Source organism: Emydura macquarii, unplaced genomic scaffold (assembly GCF_026122565.2).
Source record: "Emydura macquarii macquarii isolate MOO-44397 ecotype Brisbane River unplaced genomic scaffold, CSIRO-AGI_Emac_v2 contig_2473, whole genome shotgun sequence".
Lineage (NCBI taxonomy): Eukaryota > Metazoa > Chordata > Testudines > Chelidae > Emydura > Emydura macquarii.
In genome coordinates, this window is record NW_027132610.1 from 16088218 (window position 1) to 16114024 (window position 25807).

Genomic DNA, 25807 nt, shown 5'->3' on the forward strand with positions numbered 1-25807 from the left:
TTTATATAAGGTCAGTCAAAATTCACTCAGAGAAATCAGTCTTAGCCATCAAAACTCTACGAATTCCTCTCTACACTGCTATCACTTTGCATATTCCAAAGAATAAGAAACAAAGGCAGGGACATTTACTCAAATATCACTTGTTTATAAGTAATCTTATAATAATCTTGTTTTCCGTTTGAGGTGTGCCCATAATGAAGTTTGAAAACTTAAGAGGAAAGCAATACTTTCCTGTTTCAGAGAAAAAGGTCCCTGGTAGTACCATATCCCCAAGTCAGGAAATCCCTTGTTTACTGGGGTGACTTTGATAGTGAAATCCTAGAGATCAAGTCAGATAGACAAAATAGCAAGTCAGGTGGAGGTTGCAAGATATAGATCACAGGACAGAAGTATTCAGACTACATCGTTCTGATTTATATATTTTGTTTCTTGCTTTGTTTGTTGTTTGTTTATTTTCGCTTTTGTTCATTGCTGTTACTAACCCCACTTAGGAAGAACAACATTCAGATTTCCCAGGCCGTTGTCACTAAACCTCTTTGCCTTTGCAAATACACTTACCTCATTCAAATCCCTGCTAAAGGCCTCTGCAGCAGAGCACCTAAGAAGTGAACTAATTACTATATGAAACTAAAGCTAACCTAAAAAAGAGAAAAGCTTTTCACTAAGAAATGTACACCTACTGAGTCTCTGCTTGGTCTTATTTATAAAGCCCTGTCCAAACCTACCCTTCCCACTCTTGTCTGTACTTACTCTCACTTGTTATCTCATGTCTAAATCCTCGTTTGTAAGCTACTTGAGGTAGGGCCTGTCTAGCTATGTGTTCTGTGGGGCTCCTAGTACGCCTTTGAGTGTGGTACAAAATACCTACTGCTAATAAATCTGGCCCACTTATTTCTCTCTCTCTCTTTCAGCAGCTTATTGAGGATTTTGCAGTAGGTCCTAGTTCCTGTGCTGTTTCTGTTAAAACTGACAATCTTTGCTTCCATTCATTCTTTTAAAAATGGAAAAAATAGCAGATTCTGAATGTATTTAATATACTTTAGGAGGCATAGCCTGAAGGAAAGTAATGCACAATATCAGATGGTGACTGGAGGCAATTCCATCATGTGCAGCTGCGTCTCCAAATCTGAAGCATGTGTTTATTCATGGAGCGCTGCCTAATTTTTTATTTAAATTTTAAATGAAATAGCTCTTCAGATGAGTGAAAAACTTGGGTGGATGGACTTTGCAGTAATTATAATGATATAAATGAGTTAATCCTACAGTCCTTTACTCAAACCTTAGTCAAGCACATGATATGCTCTAGGAATTATTTTGGAGATGGTCTGTGGCCTGTGTTATACAGGAGGTATAGGTGATCACAATCATACCTTCTGGCCTTGGAATCTATGAAAACTCCCATTGATTTCAAGGGCTGCAGGATTTGTCCCAAGGACCACGACTACTACTACTACTTCTTCCCGTCATCTGGGGTTAGGTTGTTGTGCAAGCATCCGCCATTGCCAGCTGTCTGAGATGGCACTAAGGTCCACCTGCTTATCAAATTTGTCTCAAGGACATTTACAATAATAATAATGACCTCTGTGAGTAGATTAATCTGGGATTCTTAAAAGATTAACAGTGCCTTTCAGCAAAACAATAAACATTAATCCACTTATAAAGAGAAAGAAACGCCTAAAATCCATATAGTGCTATAAACAATTGCCTTGGGCAAAATGAACTTGAGCAGTCAAAACTAATGGTGTCACAGGCTTTCTGAAATACTGTGGGGCAAATTCTACATTGAAGATGGGTAAAACTGGTCCAGAGTGCCCTTCTTTGGGATTAAGGAAACTCCATGGCTATCAGAGTTGGTCCCCCAGGATTTATCTAAACAAGTTTGTTACACTCTTAATAAAACAAAAGCTTACTGTCTGATCTTGTAGCACCTCTCTAATTTCCCAGATATACAGCGACTGGATGCATTTTATATGTGACATGCTGTGTCACAGTGTTACCTTGAATGTCAGAATACCCCAAATTGACATGTTGCCTGTGCAGCTTTCTTTATTGTTGTCACATTGGTGCAAATAATTTTCTGTGTGTAGCACTCTGAATGTGTGCTACCTTTTTATTGGGTTCAGAGCAGCACAAGCCACTAGGAATATCAAGATTATGTACAATTTAAAGTAAAGGATAGAATAGTAGAACAAAGATCTGCATTTACATAGTAGTATACATCATAAATCACTTAAAACTGGATTTTACATGACATGTTTGTTTATAGCAGTCATTGGGTCTAATTCCCAGTTAGTCTATTGAAATCAATTGAGTTAAAACTAGATGGGCAAATCAGCTCAATTAATGTATACAGCTACCTTTGTAGTTCACAAAATTATGTGTATATTTCTTATAAGATAGAAATGAAATCTATAAATTAATGAAAACTTTCAGATTAAGTTTGCACTTTTAGGTACTGTACTGAATAAATTTTCTTTAAAAAAAAAAAAAAGCATTGAAAGGTACAGGAAAGATGTGAGCTATGGAGACAAATGTAAATACCGACATTATTTGCTTGAGATATAATGTATGTGGAATTTTAACTGCAGTTAATAATTTTGATTGCAAGGTGAATATATTTTTGACTGTGAAAGTTCTGATGACAATGCTGAGATGACTAAACTGTAAAGATTGCAGCATATAGATTTGGAAAATAATCGGTTTTGATCACATTAAATGAAAAAACTCTAGCATTTTCACAAGTGGTATCCACTCCAGAATTGTGCTTTGCATGCATTCTTAACCACTGTTTCTATACCACTTAATAAAAAAAAAAAAAAAAAAAAAAATGACTTCACAAATTAAATTCAGTGGACTGACTTGAAACTCAGTCAGTTGTGTAATTTCAAGTAAGCACAAATAGCTGTGTAATGATGCTATCTACTTTCAAATGTAAAAGTCCTTCTTGCTAATGTAAACTTTCTTTAGTGAACATAGATTTCTTTTTAAACATTTTATTTTTTGTCCTTTCTAATATACCTTAACTTAGAAATGATAATTATTTAAATTCTATAGACATTTATCCTTATTAACATTAACCTAATAAATTCACATATCCATACAAGTATAATAAAAACTTATTCTTAACTATTAAACAATTTAACCACCTAATTCCACACTGTTTAGCCTGCAAAGAAACAAGAGGGCCTCAAGCCTGTAGATAGAAACAACATGAATACCAGTTTAAAAGGTCTAGTCAATAATCCACAGCACACCTTGTCCAGATGTAAATAGTTACTCTGTCTGCTGCTTATGGGACTACCTCATGCTTGGACTCACATTTTAGAGCTACCAGAAAAATTCCCCCTTTGTTTATTATTCTTCCCTTCTATAAATCGTGTAGGTCAGTGAAAATAGATATTTTACAAAACAATTCAGAATAATGGGTTCTCAGAAAGTGGGTGGGCAATCCTCACATCCCTACCTCAGGTGACCTCGAGGGAAAGTTTACTCAGGAAGTATGCATCATTTGGAGTGGGGGAGGGGGTGTCACTATAGTTCTTTTTACTAGTATTTGAAATCTCTTGAGCATATTCTGTAAGCATGTATGGGATCCGGCATGCAGGCCTATCCTGACATCAAAACATTTGACTTAGATTGTAAGCTCTTTGGGGCAGGGACCATCTTTTTGTCCTGTGTTTGTCCTGGTCCTAGCACAATGGAGTCCTGCTCCATGACTGGCTCTCCAAGGTGGTACTGCAATACAGATAAATAATCGTAAAACTAAACCCCCCCTTTGTTTCAGGGTAGTTAGACTGAGAAGTTACTGTAAAAAAAACCCAAAAAACTAATGGAATTCCATGTTTGTGTCTCAGTTATTTTCATAACAAGTCTGCTCAGTTTATTGCTGGCTGTGCAGTCTTGCCCTGGGATCCAAGAGTAAAACTGTCTTCTCTCTGGCTTGTGCATCATCATGCATTGCGAGCCAAGAATCGGGCATAGCACTGTGCACATCTTGCAAAAAGTAGGGCATATTTCTTTTCATTGCCCATTGTGGTTGGTCATACTCCTTCTCTCTAAGGTAGCTGGTAATCATAGAATCATAGAATATTAGAGTTGGAAGGGACCTCAGGAGGTCATCTAGTCCAACCCCCTGCTCAAAGCAGGACTAACCTCAGCTATATCATCCCAGACAGGGCTTTGTCAAGCCTCAGCTTAAAAACCTCTAAACCTGCTGGCAATGCTCCTCCTAATGCAGCCCAATATGCTATTAGCCTTCTTCGCAACCAGGGCACACTGCTGACTCATAACCAGCTTCTTATCCACTGTAAACCCCAGGTCCTTTTCTGCAGAACTGCTGCTTAGCCCGTCGGTCCCCTGTCTGTAGCTGTGCATGGGATTCTTCCATCCTAAGTGCAGGACTCTGCACTTGTCCTTGTCCTTGTTGAACCTCATCAGATTTCTTTTGGCCCAATCCTTCAGTTTGTTTAGGTCCTTCTGTATCCTGTCCCTACCTTCCAGGGTATCTACCACTCCCCGCAGCTTAGTGTCATCCTCAGACTTGCTGAGGATGCAATCTACCCCATCTTCCAGATCATTAATGAAGATGTTGAACAAAACCAGCCCCAGGACTGACCCCTGGGGCACTCCGCTTGTGACTGGTTGCCAGCTAGACATGGAGCCATTGATCACTACTTGTTGAGCCCTATGCTCTAGCCAGTTCTCTATCCATTTTCTAGCCCATTCATCCAACCCATACTTCTTTAACTTGCTGATAAAAATACTATGAGAGACAGTATCAAAAGCTTTGCCAAAGTCAAGATATATCACATCTACCGCCTTCCCTACATCCACAGAGCCAGTCACCTCATCATAGAAAGCAATCAGGTTGGTCAGGCATGACTTTCCCTTGGTGAATCCGTGTTGACTGTTCCTGATCACCTTCCTCTCTTCCAAGTGCCTTAAAATGGATTCCTTAAGGACCTGCTCCATGATTTTTCCAGGGATTGAAGTGAGGCTGACCGGTCTGTAGTTCTCTAGATCCTCTTTCCTCCCTTTTTTGAATATTGTCCTAGAGAGAGAAAGGTTAATTAAAATGAATATTTGCACTGATTTCTTTTCCTACCTGTGGCTTTTACGAGATATGATCAAGATTAGATGTGCTTTTGAGGGCTTCAAAAGTTTGTCTGATTTTCCTGTGTGACTGCTGGTTAATGTTCTAATTAATGTATACTTTCCATTCTGCTGGATCAAGGACAAAAAAAAGATTTAATTCCTTTATCATAGGCCATTGGGAATTAAGTTCCCATCCTCTCTCCTCTAATTACTCTAACTGTATGCCAGTGAAATCTGCAGTCCTCTATTTGTGTTTGATACATGAAAGGCTTTCTCTTATTTCCGAAAGAGAAGTCATTAAATTTGCAGTGCTCTCTATTCAGACCGATTACTAGATTAAAGATCTGCCATAAGTGAGCCCCCAATCATGGGGCAGCATGTTTTCCAACCATGACGTGTGAAACACAATGCCTCCCTGTTTGTAGCTTGGTTTTGCTGCATCCCCTGGAGAGCGCCTAAAAGGACTTACAGGAAATTAGCTACAAAACATGAGTAAGGGTTTGGTTCCTAGGATGAGTAACCATGAAGAATGTGTCTGCTGTTGCAGATATGCGTCTCAAAACGTGTGAAAATCATTCCTGAATATGAGGCTAGCTAACTTACCACAGAAAAGCAGTTCTCTGGGCAGTTGTAGTGCCTCTTTTTCAGCTGTGCTGTAGCTGTCACCATGCAGGCATCCAGGTAGACATAGGCAGGTGTTTCCAGCATCTTGTCCTGAAGCATTCCTCTAATCAGGGCTTCATGAAGCCATGACTCTACTAACTAGTGCTGGGCAAATAACTAATTTTTTGGTTCACTGGCAGGTTTGAAAAATCCAGGGGGGGATGGTTTGTCCTGAACTGAATCTGATAATTGCAACAACAACAACAAAATACTTGGTGAATCAGAAATTTCTGTTTTGGATCACATGAAATGTGTTTTTGTTCAACTTAAATCTGATGTTTAGTGAGCATTTTTAAAGAGCTAGATTCACAAGATGATGATGGTGATGCAGCTAGTCCTCTTATAACTTTTAGGCCAATGGTTAGGGCACACACCTGGAATGTGGGAGACCCACGTTCAGTTCCCCCTTCTGTCATATAATAGGAGAAAGCAATGCGGCTGTTCCACTGAAGTCCATATGCTGGGATTTAAATCATAGAAGGTAAGTAAAGGGGCAGATAATTAACTCTTCAGGTACAATATGTTATTCCTTATTTGGGATCCTAAATAAAAACCTTTGTATTTTACCATTATCGTTTATTTTAGCAATACTATGTAAAAAACTCTTTTTGATACCAAAGAGAAAACTCTTTATTCTTAAAGAACTTACATTATAGTCTTATCTCTCGGGCAAATTCTGAAGTTCTCCCTCAGGCAGTGCTGTCTTTTATGCCAAGTCTAGTTTTGCCTGAATAATAATTGAATAGGGACCTCAGGCTATGGCCCAAGCTGAAGTAGAGATCAGGATAATAATACATTGTTGTAATATTGGGAGGGATGACAAGACTAAATGACCTAAGCTGCTGTGTGGATTTCCCCTGTAAGACTTCCATGTAGCTTTATGGGGCTACCAATCATTCACATTATAGTTTTATGGCTTTGGGCGCTAACAGCTGCAGAAAAGATCTGCTACTGCCCTTAAATAGGATTGGTGAAGGATTCCTTCTTGTCTGCCTTTTCCCATCTTTTAGTGTTGTCTCTTGAGGGTTCTTGGCTTCATCTGACTGACCCTCCTTAGTTTGCTATTAGTCAGGTCAGTTTCTGGACCTTTGCCTCCAAATAAGTCTGTCAGCATTTCACTTTTGGGGCTTGCAGCCTCCTGGCTGTTTTCTTGGAGGGAGCCTGGTGTAGCCTTTGCTATTCCAGGCCTTTCTGCCTCCCTTTTCTTTTCTGTACTCTCCACTCTATAGCAGGTCTTGTTTCCTCTATAGACTGCAGCTGTGGGTGCCTGCTTCCAGGATTGGCAGCTCTGGCAGCTGCGTAGGGTTGCGATCAATCTGCTTGCTTGTAAACAGGAGAAACTCTCTCCCCCACACACACACCCCACCGCCCTCCCGGCTCCTGTAGTCCACACACATTACTCCACACTACCATGAAAAGAAAGAGGATTTTTTTATCCTATTAATTTCCAGAAGCAAAAAGAAATGAGCAAATATTAGAAATGTGGTGATACTGTGCACCCTGACTGTGGAATTATCTGTTGCCATTCTAGGCAGTGTCTAGGGAAAGTGAGCCAAGTCATCTTAGGTGTGTCTCCTTGTGGGAAGTGGAGTCACACAGAGATGAATTTGGCTGTCTGTGTTTACTATGGTTTTTAACAGTTCCTCGTGATAATAATTTCATTATGGTTAGTGGCAGAGTGTCCTCTGCTGTTGTTGTGGAAGACACTAAGGGCTAGATTCACAGAAGGACTTTGGCACCTAAATCCCACAATCAGGTCTCTGCTTAGCAGCCACTGCACCCTGTAGGCACCTAAACGTGCTCAGTACCTATATTTTTGCAGTAGAAGTTCCCTTGGCATCTGTGTTTCTACCTCTGAGCACATGCACTGCAGTCACACGCCAGGTGTCGGAACCTGAGCCCAAGTGATTCACTAACTCGGAAAAATCCACCTAACTCACCTGCAGGGCCCAATCCGGTAAGCATACTCAGAGTTTGCCTACTGAATCAGGCCCCTACAAGTGAGTTTATACAATTTATAGCTCAGTGGTTAGGATACTGACCTGAGATGTGGGAGATCCCTGCTTCAAGTCCCTCCTCCTCTTCAGGGGCAGAAGGGATTTGAACAGGGAACAGCACCTCTCAGGTGAATGCTTTAGTCACTGGGCATGGGATATTATGATGTGGGGCTCCCACAGTCTCTCCTGTTGAAGCTGTTCTGCTGTGCATAAATAACTTTTTTAAAAAAATCATTGGAGCAGGCGGACTGGATCCTGGGTCGCACACCTCCCAACCATTGCTGTAGCTCTAACCAGCAGGCAATATAGTCATTCTCATGCTTGCTCACACTCTCAGTCACTGGCCCAGTGATTCTTTCATTCTGACAGTCACTCACGTTCTTGTGCTCCGGTATACACAGCACACTATAGTAGCAGTCATAGATTTTTCAAACATACATATCTGCTGAGGAAAACTTGAATGGGTCATCAAATTTAATGGGTCTGGCTTTCACCTGCCTGCCTGCCATTAAAGGCTTAGTTTTTTTCCCCTTCATGTAACCTCAACTTTCCCTGTACACACATGACATGTTGCCACAATTCTTCTCCAGCTGGGAGGGCATACATTAATGTCATTTCTAATCATGCCCCAAGAATTGCTTAATAACATGATGGATTTTTCCCTATGAAATTGGCTTTGTGCAGTTCTTTGCTCTCAGGGAATTGAAGACTAAATTCAGGGGTTGATCTCAAGTGTCCCGTGTGGGACAACACAGCACCACGTTTAGAACATGGAGCCATTTGTTCTTCCTTAGATATTCATTAAATCCTAGTGGTCATGTACTGCCATGAGGTTTGTGGGCAGATTTAGTATATTGTAGCCTTACTATTTCTGAAATAACTCCCCTAAGCAAATCATGAAAAATTAATGTAATCAGGCTTTTACTACAAAAGTACACACTAATTAGTATACACTAATAATACACTAAGAAGTATTTGTGTAGCACTTTATATATTCTAACTGGTGAGGAAGGTAAGGAATACTGACTGTCCTGAAACAGAGATAAAGTGATTTGCCCAAGGCCACAAAATCACTGGCTGTGCTGCATCTGGACACCACATTCTCTCCTTAGAAATAGCTGTAGGGCTCCCAGCACTCAGCATTACACCGTATTTAGGTGCAAAGCATTTTTCTTCACTAATTTGCTTTCTGAAAAAAAGAGGAAAAATGGAGATTAAAAGTATCTCTATTAAATGGAATAACTTGCCCCCTCCTCCATTTTGCTGTCATCTGCTTTCTTGTAACCTGAGGGGTTTAAAATGTTAAGATTAGGGCGTTACTCACATAGTTTGGAATGTGAAATAAGATTGATTTCAGTCTACATGTGCATCATGGGAAATCAGATTGAGGGTTCTGTCCCCATACTTAGTGGGGCAACCTTTCACAAAGCAGTTCACAAAGCTTCATCATGTTCCGGATGTGGTCTGGATAACGGAATTCTGCATTTAAACCTCATTTAAGGTCTTATTATCTATCTTCACCTTTGTCTTCTTGCACTGAAGTGAGAAATGCAAGGAATTTATTGGATAGTGCTCAAGGTCCAGCTATGAATAAGGTTAATAAGATAACACGCTCATCTGTGCACACACACTCATACACACTGGTACGTAGAGTTGAAAGTGCAGGAAGGGAGTGAGATGTGTGATGTGCAGATTTATCGCCTGCTGGCCCAAAGTATGTAAACAGATACACACAATGTAATTTTGCATTAATGTAAACTATACCAGGAACCCCTAATATAGGTTTCTAAAATGCTTTATTATACTTGCTGGAAGAAGAGAGCTGCTCTCATACCGATGTTCAGTGTGCTTTTATTCTCTTATTGTTTGTTACCCTCAGGGGAGGGAATTGTATGCAACATAATAAGGTGTAGGTTTCAATAATTTCTAACCATACATGTTCTTATTTCTGTATCCCTTTTACTCCCCTTCCTACTCTTTGTTGTATGTAATATGGCATCTGGTTTTAAATTAGATTCTAAACTCCTCAAGGCAGGCACTGTGCTGCTAAACTGAGTTTGCACAGATCCCAATCAAGAAGGAGTTACTGTAGAAAAATAAAAAACCTGTGTATAATTGTTGTAATTTGTGTTGGCTGAAACAATATTGTATTTTTAAATGGATATTTGCTTTTGCCTGGAAAAGTAGATAACTGTTTCCAAAGGCCCAATTCAGCAAAGCACTTAAGCAGGTGCTTAACTTTAATCCTTTGAATAATCTCATCCGAACTCAGCAAAGCACATTTTTAAGTCCCATTTGATTTCAGTTGGAATTTAGCATATGTTGTGCATGGGATTAAGAGCATTGCTGAACAGATGGATTTACTCATAAGAACATAAGAATGGCCATACTGGGTCAGGCCAGTGGTCCATCTAGCCCAGTATCCTGTCTTCTGACAGTGGCCAATTCCAGATGCTTCAGAAGGAATGAACAGAACAGAGCAATTATCCAGTGATCCATCCCCTGTCGTTCCGTCCCAGCATCTGGAAGTCAATGGCTTAGGGGTCATGGGGTTGCATCCCTAATCATCTTGGCTAATAGCTATTAATAAACATATCTTCCATGAATTTATCTAATTCTTCTTTGAACCCAGTTATACTTTGGCCTTCACAACATCCCTGGCAATGAGTTCCGCAGGTTGGCTGGACATTATGAAAAGAAGTACTTCCTTTTGTTTGTTTTAAACATTTTTCTTCAACACTTAGCCAAACAGTCGGCTGTAGCAATCATTTGCCGTATGGTGTGTTCCTGTGTAGCCACAAAGGCTTGACCAGCCAAGAGTCCAACATTGGAACAGACTTGATGAACCAAAGTGATAGGGGGTCTGCCTCTGAACCGCCTCCACCCCTCAGTTGATGGAATTTTATCCCAGATGTTACAAGCCATCCAGAGAATGATATTTGTTGGAATGTCTTGTGGCATTCTTGCGACATGTAAATATAAGATGCTTTCTGCGGACAGTGGCCCTGGTAGTCTGTAGACCAGAGCAACTGTAAACATTTGCATTACAAATGAAATCATTCCACTTTATGCCCAGTATATGACATTGGCATTTTGTGTGGAAAACCTCCAGCTTTGCCCTGTATGAATGGCATAGTGTCCATGTTTCACAACTGTACAACGGTATAGAGAGGATACAGCTCAAATAGATCCTGAACTTGCCATACCTAGATGATGTTGATTCCATATTTGTTGCAAATGACCCATGGCAGACACTGCGATTCCAATCAGTGGAGAATCTCCATGTGAGAGTTGGAGGAACTCATAAGCATAGAACACAAATAGCAAAAGCTGAAGATTGCTTCAATGGCTTCATTATTCAAAGAGATTGGAGTAGTGAGTAAATCTGGTCTTAAATTTTGCAGCTTTGTCTTTGACCACGAAACATGGAGGCCAACCTTTGCCACCGACTCCTCCATTTGCTGGAGTGCCTCGCAAAACCTGTCTAGAAGAACAAGATCATCAGCATAGTCAAGGTCTGAGAGCGAGAGACCACTGATCTCAATGCCTATGGACCAGATGGAATGTTGCATTATGAAATACATTGCCCAACAAAAGAGTTCAGGGGCCAAGACACAGCTTTGCCTGACACCAGATACTGATTTAAAAGGTGCCGACATCCAATTCTCCAGACATACACAGGCAGTGGTTCCTTTATGCAGCTCATTAATCAAATCCAGCAGAGTGGTTGGGACATCTATGTCATTTAAGGCCTTCCATAACATGACCCAGTCAACTGAATCAAACACAGCCTTAAGATCGACATACACTACATGGAGGGGCTTCTTGAACTCCAATAACAAGCAGAGGCCAAAATGGCATCTAACGTGGACCTGTTCTTCATAAACCTGACTGTTGTGGTGATGCTTATGGTGTAGCAAGGGCTCCAAACACACCAGCAGAACATGTGCAAACACTTTCCCTGGCACAGGCAACAAAGTGATCGGCTTGTAGCTCTTACATTCACTGCGCAGTCCCTTACCCTTATAAAGTGAGATCACAATACCGTCCTTCTAGGCAGTTGGCAGGTTTCCAGTTCTCCACACCAGACTAAAAATGGCTAGAAGTGACTCTGCTACAGGGTCAATAGCACATTTTAGCAGCTCCGGGGTGATGCCATCAGTGCCAGCTGCACATCCATTTTTCATTTTGCAGATGGCTCACTTCACTTCATCCAACGTTGGTGCATCAGCACAAGTGTCTGGGTCCGAAACCACAGTGGCTGCAAAATTGTCTAGCTCTGAACAAGTGGCAGCTGGAGGGGGGTTCAGGGCACTGTGATAATGTTCCATCCAGCATGAGAGGATGTCATCATCCAATTTGTATGAACAGCCTTGGCTGTCGTTCAGGGATGCTGTTCGTAGCAGCTACCTCTTGACCGCTGAGGTTGCGTATCTCACAGAATGCCGGTGTTAAATCTCCTCTTATAACCCAAATTAAATATCATCAGCACCTGTTTATAATATGCCTCACAATCGCTGAATGCCAGGGTGTTGCTTCAGCTGATTACGAGTGAACTTATCGCTGTGCTGGTGGGCTGTGACCTTCAATCTAACTGTCTGGAAGGTCTCCTCTGATAGCCATGGTTGGCGTGCTGGGGCACCTGTAGCCGATCATCTGCTCAGCAGATTGGTGGAGGATGGGGGTGAACAGAGACCAGGCAACATCAACATCATCTGGTAGATCGGAGAGAGCCAAGAATCTATTGCTGATATTGATACAAAACCTGTTGACTAAACCTGGCACATGGAGAAGTTGTTGATGTCAAACTTCTTCATCATCGCAGGGGGCTTACTTGCTTGTTGGTGCATTGACACCAGGTGGGCAACCACTAGTGGTGATCTGTGTTCGCAGCACATTTCACACCACAATATACCCCGTAGAAGGTGAAGAGATGCTTGTCACGTGATGATGTGGTCCAACGCCTTTTGAGTGATGCCATCATGAGAGATCCATGACACCGGGTGTATGCATTCTTCCTTTTGTACTTTCTTTTATTTGTTTTAAACCTGCTACCTATTAATTTCAGCGGGTGACCCCTGATTCTTGTGTTGTGTGAAGGGATAAATAATACTTCTTTATTCACTTTCTCCACACCATTCATGATTTTACAGACTTCTATCATATCCCCGCTTAGTAGTTTCTTATCCAAGATGAACAGTCCCAGTCTTTTTAATCTCTTCTCATATGGAATCTGTTCCATAACCCTAATCATTTTTGTTTCCCTTCTCCGTATCTTTTCCTATTCTAATATATATATTTTTGAGATGGGGTGGCCAGAACTGCACGCAGCATTCCAGGTATGGATGTACTATGGATTTATATAGTGGCATTATGATATTTACTGTCTTATTATCTATCTCTTTCTTAATGGTTCCTATCATTCTATTGGCTTTTTTTACTGCCACTGCACATAGAGCAGATATTTTGAGAGAACTATCCACAGTGAGCCAACATCCCTTTCTTGAGTGGCAACAGCTTATTTAGACTCCATCATTTTATATTCATAGTTGGGATTATATTTTCCGATGTGCACTACTTTGCACTTACCAACATAGAATTTCATCTGCCATTTTGTTGTGCAGTCACCCAATTTTGTGAGATCCATTTGTAATCCTTTGCAGTCCGCTTTGGACTTAGCTATCTTGAGTAATTTAGTATCATCTGCAAACTTTGTCACCTCAATGTTTACCACTTTTTCCAGATCATTTATGAATATGTTGAACAGCTCTGGTCCCAGGATAGATCCTTGGTGATCCCACTATTTACCTCTCTCCATTCTGAAAACTGACCATTTGTTCCTACCCTTTGTTTCCTGTCTTTTAATCAGTTACTCATCCATGAAAGGACCTTCCCTCTCATCCCATGACCACTTACTTTGCTTAAGAGCCATTGGTGAGGGACTTCATCAAAGGCTTTCTGAAAATCCAAGTACACTATATCCACAAGATCACCTTTGTCCACGTTTGTTGACCCCCTCAAAGAATTTTGAAAGACTGATGAGACATGATTTCCCTTTACAAAAGCTGTGTTGACTCTTCCCCAATATATCATATTTGTGTGTGTGATAATTCTGTTCTTTACTATAGTTTCAATTTGCCTGGTGCTGAAGTTAGGTTTACCAGCCTGTAATTGCTAGGATCACCTCTGAAGCCTTTTTTAAAATGTCGGCATTAAAATAGCTATCCTCCAGTCATCTGGTACAGAGGCTGATTTAAGTGATAGCTTATATTCCACAGTTAGTAGTTATGCAATTTCTTATTTTAGTTCCTTCAGAGCTCTTGGTGAATACCATCTGGTCCTGTTGATTTATTACTGTTACATTTTTCAATTTGTTCCAAAACCATCTCTATTAGACACCTCAATCTGGGACAATTCCTAAGATTTGTCACCTAAAAAAGAATGGCTCGAGTGTGGGAATCTTCCTCATATCTTCTGCAATGAAGACTGATGCAAAGAATTCATTTAGTTTCTCTGTAATGGCCTAGTCTTTCTTGAGTGCTCCTTTACCACCATGATAGTTCAGTGGCCCCATTGAGTGGCAGGCTTCCTGCTTCTGATGTACTTTAAAAAATTGTGATGTTAGTTTTGTGTCTTTTGCTACTTGTTCTTCAAATTCTGTTTTGGCCTGCCTTATAATACTTTTACACTTGAATTGCCAGAATTTATTCTCCTTTCTGTTTTCCTTAGTATGATTTGATCTCCAACTTTTAAAGGATGTCTTTTTGCTTCTAACTGCCTGTTTTACTCTATTATTTAGCCATGGTGGCATTTTTTGATTCTCTTACTATATTTTTTGTTTGAGGTATATATTTAATTTGAGCCTCTGTTAGGGTGTTTTTAAAAAGTTTCCATGCAGCTTGCAGGCATTTCACTTTTGTGAGTGTTCCTTTTAATTTACATTTAAGTAGCTTCCTCATTTTTCTGTAGGTCCCCTTTTTTAAATTAAATGCTATTGTGGTGAACTTCTTTAGTATTTCACCCCCTGCAAGGATGTTAAATTTAATTACATTATGGTCACTATTACCAAGCAGTTCAGCTATTCTTACCTCAGACTAGCTGCTCCAAGAAGCAGTCATAAATGATGTCAAGAAATTTTATCTCTGCATCCAATTCTGAGGTGACATGTACCCAGTCAATATGAGGATAGTTGAAATCCTCCATTATTATTGAGAGTTCTATTTTTATTGCCTCTCTAAACTCCCTGAGCATTTTACAATCACTTTCATTATCCTGGTCAAGTGGCCAGTAGCATATTCCTACCACTATACTCTTATTATTCAAGTGTGGAATTTCTGTCCATAGAGATTCTATGATGTAGTTTGATTAATTTAAGATTTTTACTATATTTGACTCTGTGCTTTCTTTCACATTCAATGCCATACCCTATCAGCATGACCTCCTCTATCATTCCTATATATTTTGTATCCTGATATTATCTTGTCCCATTGATTATCATCATTCCACCAAGTTTCTGCGATGCCTGTTATATCAATATCATCATTTGATACCAGGTACTCAAGTTCACCCATCTTAGTATTTAAACTTCTAGCATTTGTATACAAGCATCTGTAACATTTGTCAATATTTGGTTGTCTGTCTTATGTGATGTAATTGAATGAAACTCTTTTTCATTTGACTGTTTCTCTTCAGCTCCTACCTGTATTTTATCACCTTCTATCCTCTCCTTTTTACTAGGATATAGAGAATCCCCATTATTAGATCCTCCCTAAGCGATGTCTCTATCCAAACACCTGTTGGCTCCTCTGCACCTGTCGGCTTTCCCCCAGCCCTCAGTTGAAAAACTTCTCTATGACCTTTATAATTTTACATGCCAGCAATCTGGTTCTCTTTTGGTTTAGGAGGAGTGCATCCTTCCTGTATAGTCTCCTCCTTTCCTGGAAGGTTCCCCAGTTCCTAAAACACCTAAAATCTCCTCCCGTGTTACCAGATTTGCCCTTCACCTTGGGGTATGCTCATTTATTAGGGTTACCTTCCTGGAAGGGGGTGTGATTCTAGGGGTGTGATTAGGGTTACCTTCCTGGAAGGGGATGTGATTCTAGGGGTGTGATTCTACTAATGTACTGCTTGTGTTACTTGTGTGTTCATAGGGCTACAAGCCCCCTCCCAATGGAGCTATCCTGCAGGACCTAAGGTTTTGGGGCTGGGTTCCTCCAGCACCAGATTCAAATAACCCCCTCCCCCCACACACACACATTCCAGATTAACCGAGTGCGTCTGAGCACACCAGGCTATCAGCACTCTCAGCTGATCCCTTATGTGTCCCTGAACTCAGCAGGCTGGGTGACACCACACTTTCAGTGGCCACGCTTATATGCCCCTTTGTAACGCACCAGAATAGAGCACACTCCTTGAGCAGGCTGGGTCCAAACAGCACTTTTTGGCTGCCTCCCCTTATTTGCCCCTGGACTCAATGAGGCTGGGTCAAACAGCACCTTGAGCCGCACCCTTATTTGCCCCTGGACTCTGTAGGCTAGGCAGAGCAGCACTTTTCAGTTGGCCCCTTCATATGCCCCTTTATACCACAATTGTTCTAGCAGTAACCCACTTGATGAGCAAACCTATATGATTTTTGGGCACTCCAGAGATCTTTGGCTTAGGTAAGAGAAGCGTGGCTTCAGAGCAAGATAGAGACCAAGAACACAAAGGAATAAATGCAGTTTGGAGAGCAAGAGAGAAAGAGAGAGAGAGAGAGTGGCAACCAGCTTGATTATATCAGTTATTTTATTGCTAGGTATATAAAACTTATGATACTAATAATAATACCATACAAGGAAAGAAAAACAATCAAATGCTTACAATACTACACAATTACAGCTGGGATATTGGAGAAAGCTATCCCAGGTTTGATTACAAAAGTAGAAAGTTATACCTGGACTAAGAGAGAGAGAGGGAGAGACAAAAAAGGTGTATTGGGGGAAGAACGAGGGTGTGGTCTCACCACTCCGTGCAGCTCAGAGGTTCCCAGGAAACAGGCTGGTCAGCTTAGGGTCTGGAGCGCTTTGAGTCAGGCAGAGTCCCCAGCACGATCACTCAGGAAGAGGGGAGGTCCCAGTGGAACTGATGCAGAATTTGGATCCAAGCATCAGAACAGGGGTTTGAACTCTAGGGATTTTTGTAGACACCAGGTTTGTTTATAGATAAACAATGTCTGGACAAAAGGAGCTGATCCTTCCTGGAAGGGCATTTTTCCTTGAAAGAGAGCTCCCAATGCAACCAGGATATAGTGTTTTGCATATCAATTACTAGAATGGTCTGATAACTGCAGAGCTGAATGTGTACAGGTGTTAGTTCATGTACATCAAGAGCAGAGATTTCCCAACATGCAGTGCGTCCCTGCTTTGGCAATCCCAGAGTTCAGTGCGTGTTCCATCTTCGATTTAGATGAGGCTTCTGTATGCCCTTTTTTTACATCTTTGATGTAAATGAGGCATGGGGAGTTGTATCACCCTCGATGGGAGGGTTTTCCACTGCCCTTTTCATATTGAAATGCCTTTAGTTTCTGGTTCAAGCAGCCTAGGGGTGGGGGTATTCAGGTGAGCCAGAGAGAGAGTTGGGGTTTTGCACCCTGGTTCCCCAAGAACACAGAGCTGCTAGGTAACACCCTACTCCATCATCTCATCCATGCATTGAGACCCTGCGGTTCTGCCTATCTGTCTGGCCCTGCATGTGGAACTGGAAGCATAGAGAATGCTACCATGAAGGTCCTGGACTTTAATCTCTTACCTAGCAGCCTAAATTTGTCTTCCAGTACCTCTCTCCTACAGTTCCCTATGTCTCTGGTACCTAAAGATACCATGACCAATTGCTCCTCCCCAGTGCTGCACATAAATCTGTCTAGATATCTTGAGAGACCCACAATCTTCGCACCCAGCAGGCAAAGTCACCATGTGGTTCTCCCAGTCATCACAAACCCAACGAGCTATATTTCTAATAATCAAATCTCCCATTACTATTACCAGTTTCATCCTAATAACTAGGGTCCCTCCTCGGAGGGGTATCCTCAGTGCAAGAAGGTACCATGACATCATCTGGAAGGAGGGTCTCATCTATAGGATCATTTCCTCCACTCCAGTTTGATGTTCTCTTTCCCCAAGATTTTTATCCTCCTCAACAGCATAGAGGCTGTCAGACAGGGGATGGGACCTGCTCTCTGTCACGGAAAGTCTTGTACCTCTCTGTCTCCATTCGCTCCTCCAGTTCGGCCACTTTGGTCTCTGAGGGTTAGGAGCTGCTTGCACCAAATGCACATATACACCACCTGCCCACAAGGCAGGTAATCATACATGCTGCATTCAGTGCAATAAACTGGATAGCCCCCACTCTGCTGCTGGATGTCTGCCTGCATTTGTTTGACTCTTGAAGCTTTTTTTTGTGTTTGATCTTTGAGGGGGAATGTTTATTGCCTGAGCTTAGAGAATGTTAGGTGGATCTGGCTTTCACGCTCCCTCTCTAAACTCACTCCCAGAATCTTGTTTGCTGCTCCTCTTTGCGAGTTCTTCTGGTTGTTTATGAATGGGCTTTTTAAACCCCTGCTCTCCCTGAGTAGCTCCACCCCCCGGTGTTAAGGGATCCTAAAGGGATTAGGGATCAAAGAATGGCAGACTAGATCCTCTTTAGGAATCTGTCAGCCTTGCCTTTCAGGCCTCTAGGCCCAACAGACAACCCCCTCCATCCCCAAACAGACCACACTATAAACTTCAATCAAACAGGCACACAGTAAGCACACAACAAACTCACCCCAAGAGTCAGGTAGTCTCTGCTCCTCCTTCATGTGGAGAACTCCTTCACAAAACTCCCCTATTTGCTGCTTCTGTTCATATGCATAAAGTTAAGTACTTAAATGCTTTGTTGAGTCGGGACCTAAATCAGAGAAGAAATCATGTCACGACACACTGGGTATATCTACACAGCAAAAAATACCCGCAGAAGCGACTCTCAGAGTCCACATCAGTTGACTCAGGGTCATAGGGCTTGCGCTGCAGAACTAAAAATAGCCGGGTAGATGTTCCCTCTTGGGCTGGAAAGCAGGCTCTGAGACCCATCCCTCTCGCCAGGTTACAGAGCCCAGGCAGGAATGTCTATACCCTGAAAGCCCCAGTCAGTTGACCCACTGACTTGCTGCAATGGGGTTTTTTTGCTGCATAGATATACCCACTGTGGGTTTTAAAATCAAGTTGGATAATGTAGTATTTTATTTAAGAACCAAATAGAAAAATGTAAAAAGCCCTTGTGGCTGATATTGAGGGCAGCGTTATAGTTGACGTTTCACACGCACCAAAGTGAGAGATGTTGTGATTCCCAGAGCAAACATACCCTGCCATGGAGTTTTGCGTTATTCTATGTTGTTTTGACTTTATTGCCTTAAGTGTAACATGGCTAGAGAATAATAATAATAAAAGTCATAACATTTAATTTATTGACTTCTGAACTTGTAAAAATCTTGGCCACAATATTGCTTTAGCATAGATTTGTCTTTATTTGATTTCCTTGAAGTTTTTAAATAAGAAAAGACGCTGATATACAGTCAGATGAACATGTCTGAAAGCTTTATCATTGGAGCAAACATTCATTCCAAATTGTGGGAGCTCTGGGATGGATTGTTCCCTTCTCCCTTTTGAGATGGTTTCAGAAAGGGCTCACTCACTATGTGGGATGCATCCCCAGAATGTATGAAATCCAATTTGTGGTAATGATGTGTTGATAACACATTAAAATAAATGCATTAGAAAGGATTGGGTTGATACGCAGAAGCAAAGATAGGTGGCCATGATGGGTCATGAAAGATCAAAATAATTATAAGTAGACTGATTTTCATGTTTATTAGCTGCTTTTTAATGTATTTTTCTCTGTGTAGAGTATAATCAGGCTTGGCAGAGTTTAATTTTACTTTTTTATAATTTTAACAGATAATAGTAATGTTTATTTTTAAGCTTTTTTCATTTTTATCAGTTTACATTTTCACAATTTAAAGGAATTATGGGTAGGATCAGATAGTAATTATTTTAATGACAGTAGATGTTGAGATTCAAAAAACTAAAGCTTTGTAATCATTAAAGCACAAATGGTCAACATCACATGTCAAAATATACAAAGTAGGTATCCTTAAATCAAGATAAAATAAGTTCTCAAGCAAAATTTTTCTTCCTCTGCCAGTCCATACATTTTAATTATTGATGGAAATATTTTTGCATCGGTTTGTGTGTGAATGATGAAATGCACATAAATATGTGCACCATAAAGAACACAGCATAGTGTAGCATAGTAAAATATGCTAATCTGAAAACAAAGAAAAAATCATTTACCAGGAAGACTTTATTAAAGTCATGAGCAGATGCAGAGCAATTAGAAGGAGTTGCTCCTACCTCTGATCACTAGATTTAGACTTGGTGGAAGAGGTGGGGTCTTATAAAAGATTTACAGAATTGTCCAGGTAGGTCATCTGTGGTTTGTGTTTTGCAGACCTGGAGGGGACAGTCTATCTGGCATATTTTCCTACATGATGTTTTTTTTTTCCTTTTTTTGTTTCTGTCTACATAGCATACTTACATTAACATTTGTGTGAGCGCCTTACAATCATTAATGTGTTCATCCTCAGAATAGCCCTTTGGAGAAGAGAAGTGCTGAGGTCTCTGTTTTACAGATGGAGAACTGAGGGACAGAGAGACTTCTCAAGATCACAGAGGTGGAACAGGGAATTAAACCCTGGACTCCCGAGTCCCAGCCCTAACCACTGGACTGTCCTTCCTCTTGTGTATATTTTTATGTTTGCTTAAAAGAAGGTTCTCAGGTAAGGAACAAGTTTGAATGATTTTAAATTTCCTTAACCTTTTTACCAGAACCAACCTTCTACTTTGGAGATGTTGAATACTACATTGATGAAAGTGCTGGCTTTGTTGAGGTGCGTGTCTGGAGAACTGGAACTGATTTGTCTAAAGCTGCAACTGTTACAGTGAGGTCTCGCAAAACTGAGCCAATCACTGCAGAGGGTGAGTGATCATTTTGCTCTGGTTTCATTTTTCCTTAGCACATCTTAACATGGAGCACTGGGAAAAGTGAGCATGATGGGGAAGAGAGAAAGGGCATGGACAGGGGTTTAAATGCAAACAAATGAATGGAGATCATGGGCTTTATCCTGGAAGGTGCTGACTCTCCTCAGCTCCCATTAAGTTAAGTTAAATGTAATTAAAATTTTAAGCTGCTCAGCACTTTCCCTGATCTAAGTGAGATGCATAGAGCCCATTTTGGGGGTTTTGCGCTTATTCCTACTGCTAAGCTGAAGTAAGGACTTATTCAGATGTGTTTAAGAGCTGCACTTAGAAGGAAACAGAAGAAAGGGCAAATTATGACCTCCAGCCACTGACAGAAAAGCTTCTAAAGGTCCCACAAACAATCCTCTCTCACATTCAGTTGCTCATTGCTTCCCGACACATGCTAGGCACAGAGTTCTTGCCAGCCCACCTGCCTGCAGTGCTTGCTGTCCTCAACTTATTATACTTAGTCTACGTCTACACTTGGAGCTCAGGATATGATTCCCAACTCACACAGACGCACTCATGTGCTAGCTTGAGGAGAGTTAGCACGCTAAAAATAGTAATGCAGGCACAAGTAACACAGGAAGCCGTGAGTGGCAGCACAGGTGAGCTGCCCCGAGTACATGGGGTCCAGGTAGGTATGTACTCAGCACAGCTAGCCTGTGCCACTGCTGACCCACTGCCCAGGCTACCCTAGCTGCACAAATGTTTTTATGTGCTAGCTCTCAGATAGTTAGTGTGAGTATGTCTACGGGAGCTGGGAGTCACACACCCAGCTCCACGTGTAGGCGTACCCTGACAACCTTCATTCACATGCCTACGGGATCAAGTTCTAAATCGGTATCTGGAGTTGAAGACATACTGTACTCAGTCCATTTCTAAAACATGGCACTTCATGCTGCAGCACTCTTTTGATGTGGAGAAGTCCAAATATTTTTCCTAGATGGTTACATTAAGCATGAACAGACGTTAGTGTTTAGTTATTGATATAATTTTAAAATAATCTTAGTTGTCTTACTCTTTATTAAAAAAAAACAGTGAGAGTTCTGTAGCACTTTGAAGACTAACAAATTTAATTTAAATGTAATTAAATTTGTTAGCCTTTAAAGTGCTACAGAACTCTCGTTGTTTTTGCTGTATACAGACTAACACGGCTACCCCTCTGGAACTCTTAATCTTTATTGTTATGATGTCCATGAGAAGAAGATATAGAGCCTGGGTTTAGCATTAGTATGTCTTTCCACATTTTTGTGCTTTCTCTTGGAAAATGAGATTTTTAAGATGTCTAAAAAGAATGTCCATTTATTTCATTTCTTAACTGTTATATTATATCATTTGTTGGGTTTACTTCATCCTAAATATTGAATGCATTTTTGTTCCAGAAAAGCAATACAGCATTACAGGACTTTATAGCCAGACCGCGTTTCTAGGTAGAAAGAGTTTTCACTCACTAGATAACCTGTTAAATAGGTGTGGGGAGCTTGTTTTTGTTTCCTTCAGCAATATGTCTAAGGGCTTTTCATCTATTTCTTCAAGAGTTTATTGGAGTAGTAAAACAGATTGTATAGTGATATCACAGAAAATGCACAAAAGGTCTATTCTTTCACCTGAGACATAGGTAGCTTTAATACCCTGGAATCCAGATAACTGGATAACTGGTATAACTCAACATCCTGTCTCATTTGCTTCTCTGTAGTTATTTTTTATTCCTAAGAAAACCCAGTTCACCCTGTCTTTGTCACTGACATGTTCCAGGACATGCTGTACATGGTCTGGCTGTAATTTGACTCGTCTTTCTCTTGGACTTTCATTATCCACTATCCAGCAGGGTCCAAAATCTGTTTGCCTTCCACTTTTCTCTACACCTAAGTTTCATTCTTGTTATATACCTCATCTGGATATCAGTAGTAATTCCTCTTAATCAGCCTCTTGGCCACTCTGCTTTCCCCTTTTACATTAGACACATAATTTTCTGCACTGGTCCCTAGAATTATAGGCAAAATATTAGACCCTTATTCCAAGGAATTGCCTTCACATTCTGGTTGGTCCGAAACTCTACTTTGCATCTGACTTACAAAGGTTTTACATCAGTATAGCTCCAGTCACTTAAATGGAGTTATTCCTGATTTTCAACAGGGTAAGTGAGGTTAGAATCAGGCCTGCTCCAAATGTCCTGTCCACACACCAAACCATTTTATTGTAGTGCCTTCTGGGTAAAAGGCCTTTTGCTTTGCATGACTGCAAAAAAATCTAGAGAGTTTTAAATGATAAAGTAAATCTAAAAAGTACTTCTTGACAATAAAAAAAAGAGATATTTACATGTTTATGGGTTACTAACATCAACTGCCTGACTCTAGATCCCTTATTTTCTTTAATTAAACGCTGTGAAAATCAGTTCCATCAGTGTATTAAAGTTTTATGGTTTTTTCCCTGGTGTAGCTGGGGTGGATTATGTAGGCATCAGTCGTAATTTGGATTTTGCCCCTGGAGTCAACATGCAGACTTTCCGTGTGACCATTCTGGATGACCTTGGACAGCCAGTGTTAGAAGGAATTGAGAAGTTTGAGCTTGTGCTGCGAATGCCCATGAATGCTATCCTTGGGGAACCAAGCAAAGCCACCATCTTCATCAATGATTCAATCTCTGATTGTAAGTATTAATTATTTTCACAGGAAGAAACATGGTGTTTACAATGCAATAGATAATATTCTTCCCTCTGCGTCTGCATGAAAGCAATGTCCGGGCGTGGTGTTTGGAAACACTACATTATTGAAGTTGTGATCTTTCGGATGAGGTGTAAAATTTGGGCCTGATCACTTGTGATCATTATAAAATTGCTGAGCATTTCCCAGTCTACATGTACTTTCAGCTGAATATAATATTCCTCACTTATTGTCCTAAATCCATGGGGAATATAGAAAATGTATATAAAGCCTGAAGATAAATACATTTATGCTAGCTTTATACCCAATGTAATTTTATATACATCAGTTGTAATATTCCTGATTTATACCAGTGTGAGATCAAAATCGGGGCCCTAGCTTGTGATTCTGTAAAGCAATTGTGGTGAAATCCTGGACCCACTGAAATCAGTGGATATTTTTCCATTGACATCAGTTGGGCCAGGATTTCACTCTTTGAATTGTGGGAAATGTGCTAAATAAATCACTTGCTACCTGGTGAGGAGTCTGCCACATCAGAACCATATGGCACATGATGCAGTCATATTAAAAGCAGTGGATCTAGTAATTGATCCCTTTGGATATTTTATTTCTTCTTTTGTATGTGTCTGTCTAGTACCTAAGATGCAGTTTAAAGAGCCTATGTACATTGGCAATGAAAACGATGGACAGATTTCTGCCATGATATACAGGAGCGGGGATATCCGCTACACATCTACAGTGCGCTGCTATAGTCGGCAGGGTTCAGCCCAGGTAATGATGGACTTTGAAGAACGTCCTAACACTGACAATTCCATCATCACTTTCCTTCCTGGTAAGCTACAGTTCTTTGTTAGAAGCCTTTATTCTGTCAGAGTTGGTTTTGTTTTAAATGATGTGAGTTTTTTTTCATGGAAAGTGCCATACAGAGTGCTTGGGGGAACAAAGCTCTCTCTCCGCAGAATAGGTGGGGCATGTGCAGCAACAGCACAGTGTTCCTCACACCATCCTTCCTTAATCCTGAAGTAGAGGGGGATCATCTGTAGAGACACAAGAGATATCCTTTTGCAAAGACCCAGCCGCTAGTCCTAACAGTGCTGCAGCATGGATCAGATTCAGAGCTGGATAGCAGGTGACATCACAGAGGAAACCCTGAGAATCTCTGGCCCCATTAAACAGACCATCAGCAAATGCTGCTAACTGCCACTGGAACAGATAAACACATTTTAACTTTGCATAGGGATATAGCTAATTTAATAATTGCTCTCTGATGTTTCTCCTCGTTCTTCCTGATTATTTCTTCTTTCTCAGTCTGCCTGGGTGGTTCTGAACATTGAATGCAGAGAAGGAACATGAGGAAATGTGGCATTACTTCTCCTATAAGGGAAAAATTGCTTTAGTCCCTCTTGGGGGTTATTGATCAAACACTCCTTTTTCTTGAGTGGAGAACAGTTTCTTGTCTCATTTTTATATGCTCGAATTTTTTACTTCTGTTTTGTCCAAGCCCTAAACAAGGTTTTCAGCAGTATATAAATCTCATGATGCAGTTAAGGTATGTTTATTATACATGGCAGAACTTTGCATTTAGTTATGTATGTAAAATATTTCTCCTTAAGCGTTGGTTGTTTACCTCACTTTGGAATTAATTTCTTATGAAGTTTTTCTCACCCAGTACGCAGTTTTACAACTGCCCCTGTACAAAGCAGAACAGAGAGTCCCACTTGTTTGGATTGATGGACAGTACCTCTTAAAGAACAGAATTTAGCGGATGATTTAAAATATTCTCTTACACTTTCTCTCTTCTGAGACAGCCAGCAAGGTTGCCAACTGGGGTCATGTTACAGTTCCCTAGGATTTTTGTCATAAACCCTAAAAGCCTGCCCAAGGGATTACTGCTCCAACTGAACTCTCCTACATGCTGCAGACTTACAGTAGGACTGAACAGAATGGATATTATGAAGAACACATTTCCAGGTCATGGAAATTCACACACATGTGAGCTTTATTCAAAGCAGTTAGGGAATACTGAATGTATAAACTGAAATAGAAATTCCAGCAAAGCTCCTTTGTGACTTTAATTTGTGAATGCATTTTTCCCTTATGGACAATTTATCCTCCATCCAGGAAACAAGAATTTAGAAAATGAACACAGTTAAATGTTCTGGATGTTGCCAAAAATTATCTGACAAAACCTGAATGCCGCATTGTGTAAAGCAGGGACCTTCAGATCCTCGTGAAGGGGAGATAGCTGTGTATTAATTTAGACTCACATCCCAGCATCCTTTCACAGTCCCTATAC

The 25807-nt window shown here is 40.7% G+C and overlaps 1 protein-coding gene across 1 annotated transcript in view; it reads left to right on the top strand.

Annotated features, from left to right (window-relative positions):
* FREM2 (FRAS1 related extracellular matrix 2) overlaps positions 1–25807 on the top strand; it is a 186929-nt gene that overhangs the window by 114672 nt on the left and 46450 nt on the right. The window contains exons 7-9 of the mRNA XM_067563038.1: positions 20654–20803; positions 23288–23497; positions 24146–24343. Of these exons, the coding sequence (XP_067419139.1) occupies positions 20654–20803; positions 23288–23497; positions 24146–24343 (558 nt within the window). The remainder of the gene's footprint in view (positions 1–20653; positions 20804–23287; positions 23498–24145; positions 24344–25807) is intronic.